Source organism: Buteo buteo, chromosome 12, assembly GCF_964188355.1.
Source record: "Buteo buteo chromosome 12, bButBut1.hap1.1, whole genome shotgun sequence".
In the NCBI taxonomy this organism is placed as follows: domain Eukaryota; kingdom Metazoa; phylum Chordata; class Aves; order Accipitriformes; family Accipitridae; genus Buteo; species Buteo buteo.
The window spans coordinates 27,021,220-27,040,075 of record NC_134182.1 but is presented as its reverse complement, the minus strand read 5'-3'; the positions used below and the strand labels follow the sequence as shown (position 1 = coordinate 27,040,075).

The 18,856-nt window shown below is 45.6% G+C and overlaps 1 protein-coding gene across 1 annotated transcript in view; it reads left to right on the top strand.

Moving 5' to 3' along the window:
• LOC142037597 (TOG array regulator of axonemal microtubules protein 2-like) overlaps positions 1-6,490 on the top strand; it is a 38,566-nt gene extending 32,076 nt beyond the window's left edge. Inside the window, exons 18-19 of the mRNA XM_075042042.1 lie at positions 3,716-3,802; positions 6,072-6,490. Coding sequence (XP_074898143.1) covers positions 3,716-3,802; positions 6,072-6,316 — 332 coding nt within the window. The 3' untranslated portion in view covers positions 6,317-6,490. The remainder of the gene's footprint in view (positions 1-3,715; positions 3,803-6,071) is intronic.
• The last annotated feature ends 12,366 nt before the right edge of the window (positions 6,491-18,856 follow it).

Below are 18,856 nucleotides of genomic sequence, written 5' to 3'. Positions count from 1 at the left end.
GAAGTTTCTGGTCCCTGGGGCTCTTCATCTGCTGTTTACTCCAGCTCTGATTTCTGTTGAAATGTGAGATGAGAGCTGGTGTGTGTGCACTTAGAGATGCAAGGAGTTTGGTTTTGGAAAGATGAATGCCATCAATAAAAGTGTTCACCAGGACTTTCTTACACTGGTTAAAATGTACAGAAAAGCGGGTTCCACATAAAGTGTTTGGATTCTGTGTTTGATTCCAGGTTTGCAGATCGTTCATGTCATTTATGCTATATATCAAAGAACCTGAATTCCTGCCAACTGTCACTGGTGAGCTGGGTAACCAGAAGCCGTGGTGGTGCAGTCTTTATGCACCAGTTCCCAGGCAGGCTTGAATATGTACCAGCATTTCCCCAAAGCCCCAGGAGCCTTTGGCTCTGTGCTCCTTGTCTGCTTTGGTGCAGAAGGAGCTGAACAATAAATCCTGGAGTACAACTTTGCTAGAATTCAGGGACAAAGGGGTTTTTGGAGGTTGTTTGGGCCTGATTTTACTTCCCAAATGAATTGCTTTGCTATTGGTGTGAAGGGACACTGGCCCATCAGAGCTGCTGCAGTACGGCTTCCTGGAAGGCTCTACATTATAGGCATTAGCCAGTCCTGTCTATTTTCCACCTTTCTTCTTTGTCTTCTTTTTTAAAAAGGGAATTTATGATTTGCCAAGTTCATTTCTTTAGAACAAACAGGTATAAATCCAGCTGTAAATGATGGCTTGTTCCACATGTTGCTCTGCATAGGGCAAGATTGCTATAGCAAATAACTACATAGCCAAGGTCTGCTGTAAATGCCCTTGCCACACAGATTTATGTCAGCTGTGAAAATGCAGCACTGGGTGAATATGCCTGAAAAATTTAGTGTTGAAGAGGCAGGTCTTAGAGGGAAATTAACAACTTTCTCCACATCAGCTGCTTTGCAAACTCAGTGAATTTGCTGACCTGTTGCCTTTCTGTGTCCCAAGTATAGGGTTATTCCTGATCATGAAATGGGGAGAAGGGTGTGAGACCTGTAGTGCTCTTGGCCCTTATGCATTTTTTGTGGTGCCTGGGAGAAGGTTGGGGAAAAGTTGCGGAATCCTGCTAATAGAGGATGGGGCAAACAGATCCCTTCAGGGGTTTGTATGTAGCTTTCTGTCATTCCCCTCTCACCAATTCTGAAAGATCCCTGTAAATTTTCCATGCTCGCAGATGTCAGAACAGGAGTGAGGTACATCTGTCTCTCATCACACTGACTTTACCCAGAGACAGGTTCAAGCAAACAGGGTGGGATGTATTTTTTTGGTTCTGCTCATTTTTATGGACATTTGCAAAAATTCAAACAGGCAACTGAGTCACAAAGATTTCAAAATTCAACACCTAGGGCTTTAGTGGGGGAAGGAAGGGTCTACTGGAAAAATGCATGAGCGAAACCTTCCCACATGCTTTAAAATTGTCTGCCTTTTCAATTTAAAATCAAGTGGCAAATGACAACCCCCCCCAAGAACTCTAAAGGATTGTGCAACGCTCCTAGCTTAGAGTAAGTGAGCACAATGTCTTGCCCCATTGCTCCACTGAGTTTCATAGCTAAGAGCCCAGGTATTGCTCCAAGACTCTGTGTTGACATGCCTCAGATTCTGAGTTTTAGGTGAGACTTCCTCATCTGTCACCTTTAATGATCCATGCAAAAATGTAAGCTGGTGAGGAAATTGCTTTATCACTCGATGTAAAAACAAAACAAAAAAACCCCAAGCCCAAAACAAATCCCCCCCATCCTCAAGACAAAAATTCTACCCACCAACAAACTAATTTGCTTCCAAATAATGCCTGAATCATTTATTTAGCTTAACCCTGACATTGGCTTGGACGTCCTCAGCTGAAGGCCCCACACATTCATTAGCTGTGACCTGGGACCCTAATCCCACTCGAGGGAGCCACCTTGTAGATGGCGGCAAATCAGCAAATCAAGCCCGACTGCAATGGGACCAAGGCATAGATCTTGCTCTCCTCTGACATCTGTCCTACCCTGTCCTCTGTCTTGAAAGAAATGCCATTCAGATGGCCGCTGCCTGACACTAGGGTGTGGAGTGAGGCCAGCAGCCCGAGTAGCTCCCAGAGGAACCAGCCCTCTGCAAGAGGGGAAGGGAAATTTCCCCTGTAGGTGTTTACATAGCAAAGAGGTGACCACAGTGCAAACGAGAGCGCAGAGAAGCAGATTCTTCTTTTGCTTGTATTGCAAATGCTGGGGTGTGTGTCCTGTGGCCAACAGGTTCAGCTAATATGTAGTGCAAAGAATTAAAGCTGAATTAATAAGAATTGAACTGCCTGCTGCCTTGTTTTCTCTAACAGCCATTAAAAGCTCCTCTGCCTTTAGGTCTCTCAAGGCAGCTAAAGTAATGGTTGGGTAAACTTGTTATCGACTCCAGCTTTACTGTTTCAAAATGCACAGGGCATTTGAAACCCTTAACTTGAAAGGTGAATAGTGCCTATACACTTAGATTCCTAAAAACCAAGCAAACAACCAGTTCTCCCTCACCCACCCAAACCCCAAGTGTTCCCCTGAAAATCTGTGTAGATACTGATCTTAATGATTAATTAACATTTTGTGCTCCTTCAACATCTCCAGATCTCAGGGTGTTTTTTTCAAAGCAGCAGCTGTAAGTTAACTCTCTGGGGAGGAACAGCACGTATGAAACAGGGTCTGCCAATACTGCAAGAGTGTGAGGCAAAAAGTGAAGTGTCTGTTTAAAAAGGTGGATGAGAAGAGTGTAATTACCAAAGCAGAAGCTTAATTAGGATAGCGGGATCAGTTCTTTACTGCACACTTCCAAGAAGATCATTAGGGACTTCCTTTTTGTATCTCATGTGAAAAGGAGCACTTAATAGCACAGTGCTACTTAAAACCACTTCAGGATTTAGCTCTGTCGTGGTTCACAAAGAAGTACGTTGCCTGCTTTATCGGTGCCACTCCTGGTGACATCATGAGGTATCGTATCGCATCCCACGTGCATTCTGCCTCTGAGAAAAGCTTTGCTGGACTTATCAAAGTGGTAAGACTGGAGGCTTGCAGAACAAGCCAGGCAACAGTTTATAAGTTAAAACAAGACCCTAAATCAACAACAGACAGCATAGGAAAAACTAAAATACATATGACTGTCAAGTATTGGGAAATCAGTTCGTTTTCCAGTCTGTCTGCCAAGATCTGATTTCAGAGATGTTACAAGAGCCCCCAAGAGTGGATGGTGTTGGCAATGAGCAGTAATTCTCTCTTGTAAGAGTAACTTGGAATCTTGTCTGTAGATTCCAACAGGTAACTTAAAGATTTAACAGTAGTTTATCCTTAAAATGTGAACGGATGTGTGGACTTTTGAGCCTTCTCACCCTTTTCCTTAGACGAGGGAGGACGTCACTTCTGCAAAGCTCCAGCACGCACAACCTTTTCACTGCTTACATGTGATTTAAATTTTGAGGGCCCTGATGTGACATGTTTAACACAGTTCCTTGTGCAGCAGTCAACTTTGTATTTACAAATGTGAAATTAGAGCTTTTCTTTTTGAATTTTAAATCCTCCCAAGTAGGCCTGAAGGAAAGAAGAAGAAAAGCACTGAGAAAATGGCAGAATTTTATTTAAAAAATGCAGTTACCTCTGCCGCCCCTACCCCCCCCCCCCTTTTTCTTTATAACCTCAGAAGAGTGAGTAGAAAGAAATGTTTCTCTTTCAGATAACGCATTGCTGCTGCAAGCCTTGGCCCAGCCAGTGCGTTTCCTCAGTGGCCAAGCTCTGCTGGATGTCACAGAATATCTCTCAGGTATCACTTGCTTCAGCTAATTTCCACTGCTAAGTCAAGAAGCCTTCAGAGGCAATACTTAGAAGAAATGCCTCTGAATAGACAGTGCAGTAGCTCATCAAACACTAGAAGGTCCCGAGCTTGTCCGTCCTGCAAAATACACATAGTAGGTGTATTTGGCAGGGGTTTGCCTGGCTGCTGCAGAGGCATGCAGTGTGTGAGATGAGGATGGTGCTTGGGCTCCAGCGCTGAGATCTCACTGGGGCATATTGGGACCCACCTCCAGGAAAGAGAGGGGCTAAAAATACCCTGGCTGGCTCCTCTCTTTGAAGGACAGTACAGTAAAGGCCATGGAGGTCTGTAAGAGGTCCCTTTTCTAAAGCGAACAACCATCCTTTAGAAAAAATTGTGGCAACAGGTGTTTCTGAGGATCAGTTTGTTTTGTCATCATGGGATTCTTGTTTTCCTGTTGGAAACTTTTGAGGCTGAATTCTGCAGAGCCTGGGGCTCATAGCGTAGATGAAAACTCAACACACATATTACAGGCAAGGATTTTGTGCAAGGCAGGATTTGGGGGCAGAGAGGCAGAAGCGGGCAGTTCAGCCCAACCTACTGAGGCTCCCTGCCTGTATTGCAGATATGACGTTGGACTCTGAGCGTTTCAGGATGTGCAAACAAGTCTATTTCTGTATCAGCAGTGTCCGACACACCGCAAATGAAGCTGATAATTGATTTATAATAGTAGCTTGCTATGTCCAGCAATAGCCAAGGAATGGAAAAAATTATAATCTCAATATATACTAGAAAAGACCATTTATAGCCTTGCTTCAATTAGGGCTAAATCCACTGCTAATTATGCCAGCATCTTGTAATCCAAGGCTTAATACACTTTGCTTCTTCCTTATGAATCTCAAAAGGGCATGTTTAGCCACAGCGAATGTAAAAGGGCCTTTAAAGATAATTTGAATCGAGTAAATCTCCATAAACATAGAATATAATCTTAGAGTTATTTTAATCTCCTGAAAAAATAAAGCATTTGAAAATAAATTGGGACTACTTTGGAGAGAGCAGATGTTCTCTCTGGGATTTAGAGGGAACAGACAGCGCTTTCTCTTCTGAAGCTCCACGGTGACCACGGTGTTTAATAGCATTTAAACTCACATTAACTCCCATTTTCAAATAGGTACCATAACCCTTTTCTTGCTTACCAGAATTGGTTTTAGGTGCTTTCAGGAGCTGTTTAAATGTTGATGACTGATGCTAGATTAACGGTGTAGAGAAAATGAAGGTCCTTCCACTACAGAATAATAAATGGTTACTGCATAACTTTTCCACTGAACAGAAAATAAGAACTCTGTCTCCAGACCATTTCAGATTTTGATCTCTCAGCAAAATCTGCCATGCGAGGAGCCTATTGGGAGTAAATTTTTGTTTGTATTTAATATAGTTCAGAAAATGAGCTGAGAGCAGACTTCAGAGAGAATGAGAGGGAATGCTTGTTTTTTGGTTAAATGTCAGCCCCCTGCGTAAGATTTTTCTCTCTCTATTCCCCTATTTCAGAAAACATTATGAGGGTAAATCCCATTAAAATCATGAGATGCTCAAATGCCATGGCAATGGGGTCTGGGTAATTATCTAAGGCGTCCTGAAGTTTGAAACAGCTGTTCATTAGAAGCCACCAAGTATGAGGGGAAAAAAGCTCAAACTAGACCATTCTGCCAAAGACATCAGTTAGTCACTGATGTTTCTAATAAAACTGTCAAGCAGCACACATCTTTTGTGGGCTGGAATTTTGAAGTGTAGTATAATACTGCTGTTCGCTGTGTGCCACTGAGCAAAGGGAACTGCCAAATTAGACTTCCGGCATTTTTCATCAAAGGTCACAAAAAAGTAATCATCCTTTTTATTAGAAATCTTTCAATTACCTCTCTAAGCTGCATTTCAAAATCTTCAGCAGATGGTTTAGACAACTTCTTAATGGAAATAAACAGTGATTTGACATTTTTGTCATTTGTAATGCAGAAGCGGATAGTGAAATGATTTGCAAAATGTGTATGATTCACTTTGCTAAGTCTATCACAGATGTAAAGCCTCTAATTTGGAGAAATTAAGGTCCTCAGAGGTTGATTGTTCTGTTCAGTGGATGGTCAGAGACTGTTGCCTGTTTCTGGATCGTCGGGCAATTTGTGCTTGCTGATATTAGCCAGAAAAGGCTTCCAAGAACCAAAAATAAAGGTAGGTACTTGTTTGCACTAACGTTTTTAAGAAGCTTGTCTCTCTTGTCCGGCAGTGCTTGTGGAATCTGTTTATCCTCGGAAACCCCAAGTCATCAAGCGCTACGCCCTGCCCGCGCTCTGGTCCTTCCTGGAAAACAGGGTCCTGCCTACCCGAAGCAGCAAAGTCAAGGCTGTGGTCACCAAGTTTGCAGCTACCCTCTACCAAGTGATGGGCTCCAGGCTGAAGGAGCATGCCGCCAAGCAGTCTCTGTGTGTGGCGAAAAACCTCTACGACATTTTGGACCTGAATGTTAATTGAAGGCTTGGTGTGCTCCAGGAAGCTGATGGGAAAGGTGGAGGCAAAGGTGGATGTGGCGGTGGCATTGGTTTCATTCTTTGTGTTTGAAGAAAAGGATTTACCCTACAGAGTTTCCTGTTACGGACATACATTATATATTTTGATGTAGGGTTTTAAAAACTAATAAAAAATAAAAGGAATTCTCAAAAATTTTATATCTTGAGCTCATGTTCCTTAAGATGCTTGCACAGATACCAAAAAAAAAAACAACCTGTGTGTAAATGCAATTTGTAACTGTAAAAAGGAAAAGAATATATTTCTATACATACTTACAAAGTAAGAGATGTGCATGTATATATACATATATTTACTTACAAAGTAAGAGATGGGCTTTGGAAGCATTGGGGTTACAGGATTAGATGGCTTGATTTGGGAAGCAGACGATGAGAGACCAGGACCTGCTAGCCCAGAGGATACGCCATGGGGTTATCGGAGGATGTGCATCTCACTGTATGTGCCAGTGTATGTCATACGTGCCAAGCTACTGGGTGGCCCCTTTACAAGTCTCTGGTAGCTGCTGGTGCAGTGGCAGATACCTGAGATGTCCAGGTCAAGCTCAGACTCCCTGTCCCATGACAGCAGAAATCTCCCCAGCTGCACTGAAATTTTCTTCCCATTTCAGGGGATGCATCTTGTCTGTAGTCCCCCGTGCAACGGACTGATGTGGCGAGGTGACCGGTGCCATCCGACTGCCTCCCAGCACCTTGGGGCACACCTGAGGAGGTGCAGGAGAGGGGCTTGGGGCAGGGGGCTGTGCCACCTTGCAGGGGGTGCTGGGTGGAACATGGAGTGCTGGGCAGTGAGTGGGCTAAGGGTGTCCTACAGAAGCTGGGGAGACCTAAGCTGTGGGACAAGGTATAGTTTTTTAAAGGATATACATTTTTTAAATGTCTTTTTTTCTGTCTTTTGAGAAGTGAAGGGTTTGCCTTATATGTGGAGCAATAAAGCACTTCTGAACCTGAGCTTCAGGAAACAGAGTGAGGAAGGGATGTGCCAGACCTTCACCATAGAAAGGTTTGGAAGCACAAGGGGAGAACTGATGAGAGAAGAGAGGAAGGGCTGAAAGCAGCAGATGTTGGTGCATCTGTATAGTCAGATATGAAAACAGAGCAGCCTGATCTATGTTCATATAGTCTGCAATATACTGGCAGAGTTCTGAAAGAAAGGAAAATGGAAGTTTTGGGGAGGAAAAAAAATAGGACAATAATGGCATGAAACACACTGGGCCCATGGAAGGTTAAAAGAGCCTTGACAGGTTCTTGACACGTACAAGGACCTTGTACGAAGCGGGGTGGCCAAAGAGTAGTCCAGGGAGATCTGCCCATCCCAGGGGTCTTGGGGTCTTGCATTTATTTGCTGCATTGTTTGGTATGTCTATATCTGTACAGGATTCCAACTTGCCAGATGCTATTGTTGCCTTGGGTCACCTCTTAAGGAATCTCTTTTTCTTCTTAGTACAGTACTAAAGCGGCAAAGTTATTTAGTAGACTCTTCTAAAATGTTTGGGGGTTTTTTTTGCTACTGCTTTTTGTTTTTAACTCCCAACTTTTAGTAGCAGGGAGCACTCAGGAACTCATCTCTGAAGTCTTGGCATGTGAGCTAGCCCAGGGACCTGGCTCTGAAACACTGGTGTCTCTGGGGATCCTGCAGAGCCTGCTGGAAGCCATAGTCCTTGCAGATCCGCTAGAACATTTTGGAGTTTAGCATCTCAAGAAATTTTTCTAATAGCTTACCAGAAACAGGAACAGCCTGGTAGCATGCACTTGTTTTGCAGGCGTGACAGGGCTCCGCAGATTATATGTGTGCACCCAATGCTAAGGGTGAAACACTGGAGAGTGTTAAAGGATGGATGAGTTTAAATAGCAGACCTCGAACTATGTCATGTAATTAAGCACCTGCAGTTTGCTACCTCCCGAGATCTATTTTAACAGGCAATTTTTATTTTTTTTTTAAGCGGTTGGCATCTCTAGAGGGCCTCCTGGTTTTGCTTCCTCTACCTCAATAGTTGTTCTTGCTGTTTCCTTCCTCTCCAGATCTCTCACTCAGGAGCTCCGTAAATGCTGCTCTGCCCAGGCTGCTTTTGCTGGGCTGAGTAAAAGCTCTTTGGTTTTACTTGCTTTTCGGCTGTGCTTGGGCTCTTGAGAATGTGGGGGGAAGTTTCTGCACTTGGGAGAAAAAAAGCTTTTGTGCATGTCACATGATGCCTCCCAGAGCCTGTTTTTTATGCATTTAGTTATAGCACTTGAAAAAGTAGGTTTGAAAAGTTACCCATGTAACTGGTTTCTTAACTCTGTTGGCCTCAAGTGGTGCTTTCACGCATACTGTTCCCCACAGTCAATGAGAATAAAGCATTGCCTGCCAGTACCTATTTTCTGTCTAGGTGTTTTATTTTTCTAACTCTCCAGCGGAGACAGTTTCCCCATGAGAGGGGCACTCCTACCACAGCGAGATCAAATTTAGCTGCGAGTGTGACTCTCTGCAGTGACAAGCAGAGGGGTTAATGGGCAGGGGTTGATTCAGCTCAGGTGAGCTCTCCTGCCACATGTTTGCACAGGTGCACATCTCAGAAGTTATTAAGGAGCTACTAAGGTTTGTGGATGATACAAACAGAAGGCAGAGCAGTGTTGGATCTTCTTCTGGCACTGGTAAGAATTTAAATACTTAATTTTTCTAACTTATTTTTATTATAACTTGATTACAGAAGTCTCACCAGAGAGGGGACTGCAAACTGCACTTGCAGGGCCAGCTTAATTAATTTAATTATTGCATTTAATGTGGAGTGCAGCTGCTAACCCGCAGAAGTTAGTATAGCAAAAGAAATTTATGGCAATCTTGAACGTTGGCTTACTCTTACCCTACATCCTGCCAGAGCCCCAAGACAGACCCTGGCTGTCACAGATGGTTCCTCCTGCTTGCTGAAGGTAAGAGTTGTTGTCATCAAGCAAAGGTGGAGGGTAAAAGGTGAGATGGCTTCTACCATAAAGGAGCGAATAAAGCTTACCTTCCCCTACAGAGTAGGAAGGTAGCGAGTTTGTGCCGTCTCCCTGTGCAAGGGGGCATTAGACCTCTGAAGTTGTGTGAATAGAGAGACTGGTGCTACGCACTCTGAATGCAGTCTGCAAAATTCATCATTTCCTCAAATGGGCACTTTCTTCTCAGCAAGAGTCAAAGCAAGTACCTGGTGGCATGGCTCGCCTGCTCTTCTGAGTGCTTGTGCCATGCAAATGTGTTAGCTGGACCCTAATCTCCCTGTGGAAATGCAACCACAAAGCCCTGCAGCAATGTGAACGTATGAACTTGGCAGTGCCAAGAAGACTTTGGGGATGGTATGGAAAAAGGAATGGCAAATAGGGAGGGTGGCCGGGGAGGGAGAACAAGGAAGGAAGGAAGGATGGCCCCAAAGTGTGGCGTGGAGGCTGAAGGCTGCTGTTGTAAGTAATGTTGGTGCTGTCTCATGGTGCTGCTGTGAGAGGTGGAGGAGAGAATTGAAGAATGCACCTGAAGGGAGCTGCTTTTGCAGAGGTGCAGCTGGGTCATGGAGTGTAATAAGGTGATTCTGGTAGAATTTGCTTTTGCAGAGGTGCAGCTGGGTCATGGAGTGTAATAAGGTGATTCTGGTAGAATTTGCTTTTGCCAAGGTTAAAGGTGGGATTGGGAACCAGCTGCTGAAGTCTCTCTCTCAAGCAGAGGGAGGGGGGCTGCACTGAGGTGGCTATTTTCATCCTTATTAAATAGTGACAATGGGAATAAAAGTGGTTGCATTGCTACCGAATCTCTGACAGCTGACACTGAATCCTGATGCTGTGATACTGCCTTTGATACAGGCAGAGGTGAGAAAACCACTCTAGTTAAAATTAGAGTTGACCTGAACCTTTAAGCCTCTACTGTGCCTTGGTATCTTGAGCTGAAAAAACCAGTAACTTTGTTTGGCCAACAAACTGCCCTGTGTATCCTTAAAAGCCCCCCAGTACTTTCTTAATGCAGCTGGCAATGGTAAAGGAGCTTGTAAAGCCTCTCTCTATGTTAAAAGCTGTGCCCCAAATAAATGAAGGCTGTGCTACTTTCACAGCCGTTTAGCATGTTCTGCCGCATTTGAGAGCGGAAAGGAAAAACTGTCCCCTTTGGAGACCGCAGTGAAGGCTGCAGGATGCGCAGGTCTGTCACTACCCGCTGCTGGGTCCTGCAAAGGACGTACGTGCCCAGCGGCCAGCACTGCAGTTAAGCCCAGGCTCTCAGGCAGAGCCTGAAATTTCATGTCCCTTGTGATTCGACTGCTGCTGCTCCAGCTTTCTCTACGGACACATGCACATCTATACGCACTCGTCTATGCATGGAGACACTTCCTCTGCACAATAGTCCTCCTCTGTGTATACTGCCAGTGTATGTAATGTATTAGGCTGTAAAACTCCTCAGCGTTGACACATTTCTGTCACTGCAAATATTCGAATAGTAGTACGTGTTATTTCAAGAAGGGAAATTGGCTATACTAATAAAACGACTTTCATATGGATATAATTGTGCCAGTACTAGGATCCCTATTGCTTTGACTGCTGTATTATTCTGGCAGGTTTTTATTTTCAGTATCACCCAGTGCGAACAAAACATGCTCCTGTTTCCCCAAGGAACAGCTGCCCTCCAGCTAAATCAGCCCGCTGGCTCTGGGAGGTGCCCTTGCAGGCTGGACCTCTGCAGCTGTGGGACGTCACTGCGCCGTCTGGCAGCTGCTGGCAGGTACTGCTCATTCATTCCCCAGGGATTCTGCAATTAATACTCCATTTGAAGGTAATGGTAACACCATACCTCTCTTCTGGGCCTGCCCAGGGCTGATAGTAGTTCACATTTCACACCTGTAGAAAGCTATTATTTTTTTTTTTTTTTCAAACTTACAGACTGCTCTTGTCCCAGTAAGTGATGGCCTAAAATCTTCCTCTGTGCAATTGCAATAAGGAATAAATCTGTCTCACCATATCCTTTCCTCACTGGGCCTCTCCTCTTCCTCTTTTGCCATGGCTTCTTTGTGTCATCTCCAGCTGCTGTTGATCATTTGGCATTACAATGGTGCCATTTATTTACATGTTTGGGGGACAACATACCCAAAAGGTCCTGTATAGAATGAAGTTTTCTAACTAAATGTATTCTGTGCTCACAATAGACCTGAACAAAGAAAACTTGGTCCAAATCCCGAAGCTTTGCACATTTGCAATCTGAGTCATTTCTGGCTCGTAGCTATCTTCAATCACAATTGTCTGTGTACGAGGAGGAACCATATTTCATTGGGAAAACATGCACTGCTTTTGAAAAAGCATATATATGTGTATTTACCCAGGACAGCACATAAGTGGTGTTGTTTGTAACTTGTTTGCAGAAGGACGAGTTGACCGTGAAGCCAATAACAGGCGAGAAGGGTTTCTCAAAACTATTTCTACTCCAGCCGGCGTGCCATTCAGCCCAGAGGCTGATTAGGGGACAGTGTCTAATGAATAAGGAACAGGCAGAGAGGTCTTGATGCTCCCCAGGGCTGGGCAAAACAGAGGCAGATGGAGAGCGGCAGATACAGCAGTATCTGTGTTTTTCCTGTTGTCTGTCCATCTTTCTTCTCTCTTTTCCTATCACTGTGAATTCAGGATTGATAAAAATGAACATTTTAAAAAGGTCTGTATAAGCTCACCAGCTCCAGACCTGTCTGCTGGGCTCTAATTAACATTTGCTTTGTGCACTTGGGCCGTTTCCCTCACAGGCTCGAATGCCACGCAATATTGATCGCCCTTGCCCAATGCACAAATGAGGTTGCCATGGGGAAAGCCCAAGGGCTCCCAATGCTGCGAACAAAAAAGAAACTGCCTGCGTGCCAGGAGGCTGCTGCGAAGGGCTGTGCTGCTCAGCAAGTGTACTATGTGAAAGAAAATGTGCTGAGAGGAATAGCTGAGCAGGTTTCTGGGTACAGGCACGTAAGGTGGCATGATTTCCGTCCCTGCTGCAGATGGCGGGGGGAAGCCCTGCTCAGCCCTGTGCTCCTGCCTACGGTGCCCCAAGGCTTCAAAGCAGAGTGTGGAGGTTTAGCCAAATAAGTCCAAGATGTGTTTATTGAAATAGAGAGGCCATGCTTCATGTCTAGAGAAAGGGGATTTCAAGGGAATTTTTGTTAACTTGTGAGGAATGATTGGACTGCTCTGTCAGGGAGGACTGGCGGAGGTGCTTGGGGTGCTATGGATGGATGCGAGAGAGGGTTTGATCTCGTAGCAAGGTTTATCCCATGGCTGTCTCAAGGAATGATGTGATAGCCATCACCAGGTTCGTTTCCAGGATGCACGTGAACACACGGACACTGCCCCTTCCTTGTGTAACGTAATGCATCATTACAGGGTGTGCAGGTGACATAAGAGCATGGCCACGTGGATGATGCTGCTGGAGGTGAAGTGGGTCTGACACAAGTTAGGTTCAGGAGGGAAGGTACTCTGTTCCCTGATTATGGCTGCAATTTTTTTCTTCCTTTTAGAAAGGATGAAATAAAACTTTGGCTTGCTGTTTTTAAGGCTAAGCATGTAGGCTTTCAAGTTTCTCTTTGGTTGCATCTGTCCCATCAGCTTCAGTATTACTGAGCCAAAAGAAAAGAGAGTGTAAGCAGGTGTTTGGGGAGAGAGACTGGACATTAGATGCTCCTGGGTGGTCCTTAGTCTGACCAGCTGACTACCTTTGCTCTACTTTTGTCACTTTTGCGTGATTTAACAGTGGTCACGCTTTTCAGTGCTGCTAATGCTGTTTCCCTGTAGAAGTGCTCATTTTGAGACACCCAGGAGCTTAACTTTTTCACTAGAGCTGAGCTTGTAGCTCATTGCTGGCCCCTTCAATTAAAGGGAACAACCAAACACTGTTTTGGGGAAAGTCCTTTGAAGAGCTACTGCCACCAATATTTTATGGTAACATCCCTAGCTGATGGCTGTGCCAGTTCTGTTAGATGATGCACACACATGTAGGAAGAGACAATTCCCTACCTTAAAGGGTTTGCCTTAAAAGAAAATACGGGGAAAGGTGAGCAAGCAGCATTTCTGCTATGCTTGCTTTGCAGGCAGGAGCTGGAGTAGATTAAGTCTTGCCTGAAGCCTCCAACACAGCTGAGACAGAATTTTCCTTGTGTCTCTTAAGGTCTAAAGCAGCGCTGGAGTCTGAGGGTAGTCCTCTGCCTCTTGTTTGTAGCAAAAGGGAGAAGCCTTTTGGGAGAATACTCCTGTTTCATGCAGGAGATGTCACATTTGGGGACCCATTTGCTGCAGTCAGCTCGTTTTCTGCCGTTCTGTGATATATAGAGTTGTCATTTTCTCACATGTCTGATTACTCAGCCTTGAAGAAGCTGAGAGAGTTGTGTGGTTTAAGATGACTCATTGTAAGGCTGAATCCTTTACTCCTACAGCACCAGTACCAACGGGGTGGCTCAGCAGTAACAGGAAGATGCTTCCCTTTGGCTTTGCTGCTGCTTTTACCAAGTGAGGTGACAGTCATCTCCCCAAATCGCAACAGGGTGTGTGTGCTGCCTTTGCTTGTTGGAGAAGGATTGCTAACTCCTGCAGATGGTTTTCTGTGGTTTTTTTTTTTTTTCCCCTGTAGGAGCTGAATTATTGTACATTTTTACAGCTAAAACCCCCTTCCCACTTATCTGTTGGCTTGCAGGTTGGATACAGTGGCTCGGGACTTGCTGCTTGGTGTCTGAATTCCTTTTCTCATAATACTTGTGTGGACACTCTCCATCCAAATAATTGTAAAGACAGGTTGAGCTGCCATTCCCCATGGTTAACAGAGAACCTCATGCGAACCCTTGCACCTCTGCACAAAATTTCTCTCTCTTTTTGTGTGCTGGGTGTTTATAAAACCAGCCAGCAGTGACCTTGTTATGGAAAATTTCCAAACAAAATATTATTTTCACATTTGGAAGTAGCTTTTGAGTGAGCATAACAACAACAAAACACACACAGTAGCAAAACTAAATTTCTGCTCTGTGTTGCGTATTGCATAATTAGCAGCAGCACAGGGGAGCGGTATAAAAAATTTGTAATGGGGCTGGTGGAGAATTCCAGTTTGGCAGCATTTAGTGGAGAGTGCAGCGACTGTGGACATGCCACATTGGAGAGGGCCAGGCTGAAGCAATTAGCTCTTCTCTTTTCCTAACCTTGCCTGAATGTGGTGCTTTCTGTAGGGCTGATATGGATTTACAGCAATCTAACTGAGAGGGGCTCCAGGCTCACGCTGCCTAGCTAAGCAATTTACCATGCAGAGATGTCATCAAATCCTGCAGTGAAGGGGGTGGAAACTTTCCCCTCCCTTTTACCAGTTTCCAGCAGATGCATACTTTGCTGTTTGCTTGGGCGTTGCGCACAGCTTTAGGCATGATTCTCACGCAGTGGTGGCAAGCAGGCAGGGAGGGACCGGGAACATGTTGCAGGTCAGAGTGTGTCCCTGCCTGAAGGTCTGGGTGCTGCGGAGGTCCCTCAGGTGTTTGCAGCTGCGGCACCCAGGGATCTGCCTGCCAGGCCTGCAGGCAAAAGATATTCCTTGCATCTCACGCCTCAAGATTTCTTCAGAGAAGTGGTTGCTATGCAGCCTTGTTTTTTCCTCGTGTCTGGCACTGTTTGCCTGCTGAGCTCGTGCACCTGGAAAGGGGAGCCTGCTGTACTCCTGGAGAAGGGGTCCAGCTTCACAAATGGCTGTCCCTGCTTCCAGTCGTGGAAACACAGGGTCTGGAACAGAAGAAATCCTTGTTTCCTTGTGGGAGGCAACCCACAGCAGGGTTTTACAGCTCCCGGGGGGAATACAAGCTTAACAACGTGGAGCTAGATTTCCGCAGTGAAGGACACGCATGTTTGTGAAGGAGGTTGGTGGACAGCCCTGTCTCATGCGCTGTTGCTTTCTCAGCAAGGTGGTGCTCCGGCGGGGGCTGGCAGGAGCCAGGCAGAGGGGTTGCTTTTACTATGCTCTGGTGGAGGTTGCTGGGTGCAAGCGTCTCTCCCAGAAGGCAATAAAATCTGGGAGAAAGATTTGATGATTTTTCCTTTTCTTTTTCTCTTTTCAAAAGTTGTTTTGAAGTCTTAAAGCCACATGAGGGAAGCTTCTGCTGGGTGACTCCAGCCGTGTGCTGGAGAGTTTGGGTGTCATTTAAAAAAGACACAGTCCTGGGACGTGTGGAAGAGCAGCAGCGCTTCGGTGGCGGATGGAAGGAGGGGAGAGGAGGACAGGTGGGAGCTGCAGAGCAGATGGAGTGGTTTGTTGACAGGGAAATGGGAAGCTCCTCTTCATAAGAAGAGCAACAGCCTGGTCTCTGCCTCACCACAGGAGGCAGAGTGAGAGCTCCCACCTTGGCTCAGGTGCTGCCCTCAGGCTCCCAGGGCTTGTTTTGCTGCTGTGTGTGGGCAAATGGGCAAGTGCCCCACTCAGCTCCTGCTCAAACTCCCCTTGCTCTGACTGAGGCCAAAAAGCAAACACTGCACCTTTGGTCCTTCCTGGGCTCACACTGTTATTTTCCAGGTAGAATCAAGGAAGGTCGAACTCAAATCAACTTTCTGAAGCGGGCCCTGCTGAGGTTTAGGTCAGTGTTATATGGCTCCCGGGGGTGAGGGTTCACCCCTGCAGGATGGTAATCAAGTCTGCTCTTGCCAATGGTTTAAATTGCTGCGTTTCACTGAGTTTAAGCATGGCACCTCACTCCAAAGGATGTGGGGGAAAAGTGCATTTTCCTGCAAGCAAAGAGAGTAGAAGCAAACTTTAGTGAGCTCACAGTCTCTCTGATACGTAAATGCCCAGTCCCAAAGCGATATCACGCTGACGAACAAACTTGCCTCCAGGTTAGCCTCTGTTTTCAAAGGTGTTTTTTACTAAAAGCATGGAGCTCTGAAAATTGAATCTGGGAAAGGCGTAGGAGGAAGAGGAGGAAAGAGCCATGGTCTAACACATCTTGAATTTCTTTTAGGGTGCAGAGATGCTGGCCTGCCACAGCAGTAGGGGGAGGACAAACCAAACTCTCTGAAGGTTTGAGATACAGGGACTCTGCACATTATCAGAGGTGTTTGCTGGTTACTTTCTCCCTCCGTTTCTCTCTTTCTCTCTCCGGAGATAATGCCTTTGCTTCACTTGTTTTTTCATTCCCTTTCTTCCTGGTAATATCTGTGCTCCCTCACCCCTAACAATTTAGCAAGCTGGGGCTTTGCTGCAGAGACTGCTGCTGTAATGACAGTGGTAACTGCTCCTATTTGCATAATATCCATCACCCCAGGGCATTTGAGAGCTTTGCAAAGCTTCCAAGCATCATTTGCATTTTTCCGTTGGAGATACTGACCTGTAAGAAGCAAAAGTTGACTTGTTAAAAAATCTGCGGCCTGCAGAGGTCACGCTTATACGCTCCTAACTTTTTTCTGGCCTTAAGATTTGTATTTCTGGCCTTGAGATTTATATTTCTATTTCTTTGCAGGCCAGGCAATGAATCAGCAGTAGAGCTAGCCTGCTTCTGCAGTCTTCCACTTTCCATGCTCTTCTTCGGCTGTGTTCACTTTTGGATGTTGGAAGTGATGGCAGTTTGGAAACGTGGTATTTTCTGTCAGGTCAGTGAGCCAAACCATTGCAAGGTTTCATCAGACAGCAGTACTGTGTTGCGTGTTCATATCTGGCAGCTCTTGTTTGTCCCCTTGCCTGTAAAGCATTGCTGTTTGCTGCAGAGACAGCCTATTACTCCTTTACCTCTCCAGCTCACCCAATGCTGCCAGCTGGTAGATGTTGAAAAATAGTAATTTGTCCACCTTGACTGAAGATCCTGCATTGGGGCCTCTGGGCACCATGGTGTGGGGCTCTAAGCAGCAGGTCAGATGCAAGACACCTCCTGTGTTTAGCAGGCGTGAGCCCATGGACACTTGGGCGCTCTAGGGATTTAAATCCCTTGGAGTTAGGTGATACCTTGTAGGTTAGGTGAATGGAGGTGGTGTGCTTTAACCCCAGCTGGCAACTAAGCACCACACAGCCGCTCACTCACCTCCCTCACAGTGGGATGGGGGAGAGAATCAGAAGGGTTAAAGTGAGAAAAACTTGTGAGCTGAGATAAAGACATTTTAATAGGTAAAGCAAAAGCTATGCACACAAGCAAAGCAAAACAAGGAATCCATACAACACTTCCCATCAGCAGGCAGGTATTCAGCCATCTCTAGGAAAGCAGGGCTCCATCACGTGTAACGGTTACTTGAGAAGACAAATGCCAGTACTCCAAACACCCCCCCCCCCCTTCCTTCTTTATCCCCCAGCTTTATAGGGTGAGCACGACGTCATATGGTCTGGGATATCCCTCGGGTCAGCTGGGGTCAGCTGTCCCGGCTGTGTCCTCTCCCAACTCCTTGTGCCCCCCCAGCTCCTCGCTGGTGGGGTGGGCTGAGAAGCAGAAAAGGCCTTGGCTCTGGGTAAGCACTGCTCAGTGATAATGAAAACATCCCTGTGTTATCAACACCGTTTTCAGCACAAATCCAAAACATAGCCCCATACTAGCTACTGTGAAGAAAATTGACTCTATCCCAGCCAAAACCAGCACAGGAGGCTTTAAATATTTCAGTGATGCTTGAAGAGCAGACTTAGGCCCTGAACAAAACAGAGGTGCTTAGATACTGTAAAGACCAGGGAATAAATTCTAAGCGGTGGGAACTGTTGTATTTCAAGGTTCATACAGCACTAACAACAGTACTGGGACTTTAGTGGAATAGACATAAGAGTAGTAAAATGGACAATTAAGCTGGTCTCGTTAAAGGATATGCTCCTGTTTTTGCATGTCAGCCCTGCACCTCATGCTCCCAATGCTTGTTACTCATAATGAAAAATTTCAATACAGAACTCGGATCCCAGGTTGCAACTGAATGAAATTGCTTCATATCATTGAGAATTTCCCTGCCTGGTGATTACACAGGAACAGGACAGAGCCCTTAGGATGCTCACTTGGAGTTATCTTGGATTTATGCAGCTGTTTGTGGAAACCTGCTCTAGTCAGACTGCTTGGAGTTGGTTTGTGCCTTTACGAAAGATGTGTGGAACAGTATGCAGGGCCCTATCAGGAGAAAACTACTGGCCAGGGAACATATTTTAGTAGCCCTCTGGGATGGCTTCACACAGGAGTATGGGGTGGGAGACCGCTCTCCCTGAGGCAGCTGAGAGGAAGGCACTGAGGCAGACAAGCCTGGTATTTCTAAGGAAAATGCTTTTACAAGAAACCAGTGTGAACCAACAAACAGCTGGCCTAGCATTTCAAGACATGGGCCACTGGTTGGACTTAATTTGAGGATATATTAGTTCAAGGTGCTGATTGTGACTGCTTCTGTAGCCAAGCCTTGAGTGTTGGGCATTTAGAGCCTTTCCAAGAGTCCTTCATGGCAGAAATCCCACGTGCTGTGAAGACCTGCTCTCAGAAGAGATGGCAGCAGCTGATCGGTGCCTGCTTTTTCTAGCGCTAGGCCCCGCAGCTTTACTGCTGTCAGCTAATTTATGTTC